This window comes from Furipterus horrens, unplaced genomic scaffold, assembly GCF_987537825.1.
Source record: "Furipterus horrens unplaced genomic scaffold, mFurHor1.1.pri manual_scaffold_8, whole genome shotgun sequence".
Lineage (NCBI taxonomy): Eukaryota > Metazoa > Chordata > Mammalia > Chiroptera > Furipteridae > Furipterus > Furipterus horrens.
In genome coordinates, this window is record NW_028327178.1 from 85,624,614 (window position 1) to 85,628,861 (window position 4,248).

Below are 4,248 nucleotides of genomic sequence, written 5' to 3' on the forward strand. Positions count from 1 at the left end.
TTTGAGAAGGAAAGGAGATCCGCGCAGTTTGCAGGAAGAAGACAGTTTGCAAGGAGGCTGAGAATCCAGGCGGTCCTGCATTGAGAGCTGGAGGGCACCACAGCACAGAAAGGACCTCCCCAATCAGATTGAATGATTGGCAGCTGCTGGTAAAGCTGAACTGTGTTGGGAAAATAGGGAAACGGTTTCTCTGACTTCCCTAAAACTAGCCTGGTTTGGAAGGGGGGGAGGCAAGGATATGTGTTTGTGGGTATTTTAAAGAGCATAAGACTTAACAACAGAAATCCACGAATAACTAAATCTATATAACTGTTAAATAAACAATTCTTTTTCTTTTCACCAAACTCTGGTATTGAGAGTTATAATTTTGGCGGCGGGCAATCGGGCCCCTAACTAAAGAGCCCGTGGGTTTGTTTTCAATTGGAGCAGCCCAGGGGTTCTGTAACACCTTGATTAGCTTTTTATCTGCTTTTGAAGCTAAGACCTCATCAATGAGTTCCCAGATGGGAGAATAAGCCTAGCCATTGCCAACATAATCCGTCCCTTGGGGAATCCTTTGCTTCCCATCAGAAAGGGGCAGACGTTTGGCTGCTGTCCAGCCTAGGGCTTTATAATTCCAGTTTGTTAAAGCCTTGGAGAGTTTCTCTCTCTCTCTCTGGGAATCTACTTCCTCAATCACAAGCAGCTCAGGGCTAATTACACTGATTTAACGCACCCGGCTTTCTCTTACACTTAAAACCTCAGTGAGAGAGAAAAGACTGACTGATCCGTGTTTACTGGAGAGCCAGGGAACCAATGGTGCGTAGTCAGTTTCCTGGCATACACTAGGTCAGAGGGAGCAGTAGTCCCCTTCAGCCCCAGAGAGAGTTTCTACCCTCCTAGTGCTAAAGGCTCATAAATCATCCTGAGAGTTTTAGTGCTGAGGCATCTGTGGGCTCTGTCTCTTTTCTGATGGTTTAATGTATGTGGGTCTACGTCCCTCAGTTAACAACAATAATAGGTTGCAAGCTGGTGTCTTCTCTGTGGGAGGCCATAGAGAACAGTGGTTAAGAGAATGGACTCCAAAGCCAGGCAGCCCTGGGTTCAAATCCTATCTTCATTGCCTACTGTGTAGGACTTAAGATAAACTAATTACTCTCTCTAAGTTTTTGATTCTACAGCTGTAAATTGAGGGTACTCTTACTTAGCATGTATAGCAGTAGTTCTGAACTTCAGCCTGTATTATAGCCACTTGGGTCTCACTCCCAGGGATACTAACATGATCAGTATGGGCTGCATTGGAGGATTATAAGGCTCAACACCTTTCCACCACCACCACCAGGTACAGTCAAGATTGAGAAGCACTGTCATGTGGTTTTATTGTGGGCTGGATCAAGGTGATACATATAAAACATTGCTACTCAAAATGTGGTCTGTGGACCTCCAGCATCAGTATTAACAAAGAACTTATTTGTTAGAAATACAGACTCTCAGGCCCCATCCAGACCTGATGAATACAGTGATTGGTATATTTTAACAAGATTCCCAGGTGATTGGTGTGCATATCCCAGTCTGAGAAGTGCTGGCATAAAGCACTTAGCTTTAGTCTGGCACAGGGGAGGTGGTGGCATTGTAACTATTACTAATGTAAATGCAGGACATGAGTTCATAATGCACTAGATGGAGGGTCTGCTTGGAGTAAGAGGTTCTCACTGAAGGCTGACAATTTCCTGGCTCTAGGGTCTTAACATTTCTGAGTTTTTCCCCCTCAACTCTGCAAAGAGAAGAATTACAACTGCCAACAGCTCTTCTCAACTTTTGAGTGGCTGTTGGGATGAGTCAATGAAAAGAAATTTTCTCATCAACTGTCAAACTTCATCATAATGAGAGCACAAAGAGTACCTAATATGGCAGTCTCGTCACTTTCCCCCTTTCGTAGCCCACCAAAAGAACCTTAAAACCAAAGCTTCATTCCGTCACCTTCTCTTAGGGAAGAGTCTTTCGTGATGGAAGAAGACTAACTTGATCTATATAAAGAAGTGACAAGAGAGAAGAGTTAAGAGGGGAAGGTCAAATGGTGTTGAGACTGGCGTAACAAGGAGATGCTTCCAAACAATGAACAAGTAAAGAAAGTGAGTAGGAGAAGCAAGACTTTTCTGAAGATGTGGTATATTTAGATCTCTTTCATGCAGATTTGATTTTGTTGGTGGCGGTTTTACTAGACTCTAAGTTCTGGAATGGAACATTACTCAGAGACATGACTACAAGAGTCCCATGATTTGATTCAGACAATGACAACTGTGTGTGCCCGTCGGTCAGACAACCAGGTACATTCTGTAGTCAAAGATAAAATTAGGTTTACTGAGCTTGTACAGCAAAACAGACACACACTCAATGAATCATAGAGGAGTTATGGGGCACACTGGTAGGAGGGAGCTGGGAGGAGCTTGTGCTTGGAGTTTATAAGAAGGGCTTAAGAAAGCAGGGCCAGTTCACAAGTGGGCTGCTTTTCACCTTCTGAGGCCATTATGGACTTTGCTGCTTATCAGAGTGTGAATAATTCTTGTCCTGGCTCATGTTCATTCCAGTTCATTCATCAAAATAAAATTGTTTCTTGGAGTACAAATGCACTATCATCAGCCTTTCTTATATTATTTGTTATGATGGTCCTGATAAATCATGTTGTAGGAGAAGGGCCTTCTCAAGGTGTCCAGGACATCACTGCAATTTATTTGGATCACTTTCTCTATGCAACTGTCTATCATAGAAGATTTATGATAGGCTTTTTATACCTCCCCACTGGAATCACTTTGGTAAATTGTATTTTTCTAGAAATGTATTAATCTCATCAAGATTTTCAAATGCATCTGCATAGAGTTGTGCAGAGGAGCCTCTTAATGATTTTTTTTAATTTCCTGTTTTGATTATTTTTCCCTCTGACATTAATGTTATGTGTTTGTTTGCTCCTTTTTTTTTTTCTCTAATTAGGTTTGCAGTTTGTCTGTTTTACTAATTTTTTTTAAAGAACCAGTTTTTCTTATTTCTGCTTTCATCCTATTAATTTCTTTCTTCTGTTTTTTCTGGCTTATTTTATGTTCATTTTCTGTTTAAACTTGGCTACTTAATTCATTTATTTTTAAATTTTTATTGGTATAGTTATATAGATGTATTTTTTCAAGAAATTCTACTATTTTATTTAGTATTTCTTTTTTGACTCAATCATTTAACAGTGGGTTTTAAAATTTCCAAGTAGGAAATTTGATAATTAATTTATAGCATTTTGATCAGAATGCAGTTCTTTGGAATTTCTTGACTTTTTTTTGTGGCCTAAGATATGCTCACTCTCCTTATATTTCTTCTGATTTTTGCCTTAGGAAAATTGTTAAAGAGGTATTTGGTACTTAAATATTAATACCAATTATATATTTATAAAGACTTTAGCCTTATAAAGTATCTTTCATTGTCGGGTGTTTTTTTTTTTTTTCCAATGCTTTTGGGTTCCTTGAGCCAGGGCCACAGAGCCAGGAAGCCAGAGACCACACCCCTGGTGCAGAGCAGCCACTGTGGCCAAGTGCCTGGCCTGGATCATTAAGATCGGGGCACAGGTGGTGGGCAGGGCCTTCACCTGGGCTCTGCAGCAGGGATTTGCAGCCAGCTGGACACCAGTCCACAGCCACCTTAACCTCTCTGGTCTCAGCCTCCATAAGGCACAGCAGATTTTCAACATCTCCAAACTGAACCCCAAGAAATCCCAAAGCTTTCCCTGCCTCTGAAACCCAGAGACTGCACACTTCTTACTGCCTCCCCTCCTCTGCAGAACTACAAACACCTATTTAAAGTGAATGATAAATCTGTAGGCAGCTCCTACTACTGTGGTGAAAGGCAGTCAGAGTGAAGAAGGCCCTGAGGAGGGACTCAGAACACTAGCCCAGGAGGACAGAAAGAGAGCAGAGGCCCTTGAACATGACCATTTGGGATAGCTCGGTATTAAATGTCTTTTCTGCAACAAATAATACTTTTGGGTCTTAATTCTTCCTTGTCAGATATCAAAATTAAGACTTCTCTCTATCTTCCTTTAATTTGCATATGCCTGATATGTCTTTGTCCATTTCATTTTTACCCATTTGAAGCTTTTTGTTTTGTCTTATATACAACATATTGTTAATTTACTTTGTTATTCAATCTGAAAACCTTTTTGAACACATTTATCAACATGATTAATATATTTGAACTCAAGTCTTACATATTGTTTTAGTATATATGTTTAAA

The 4,248-nt window shown here is 40.5% G+C and overlaps 1 protein-coding gene across 1 annotated transcript; it reads left to right on the forward strand.

The window, feature by feature from the left end:
- The first annotated feature begins 2,391 nt into the window (after positions 1-2,391).
- Positions 2,392-3,959, forward strand: PAM16 (presequence translocase associated motor 16). The gene is given in 4 exon segments (XM_090285028.1): positions 2,392-2,404; positions 3,487-3,735; positions 3,795-3,852; positions 3,854-3,959. Coding segments are annotated over 4 exon segments (426 nt in total).
- Positions 3,960-4,248: the final 289 nt, after the last annotated feature.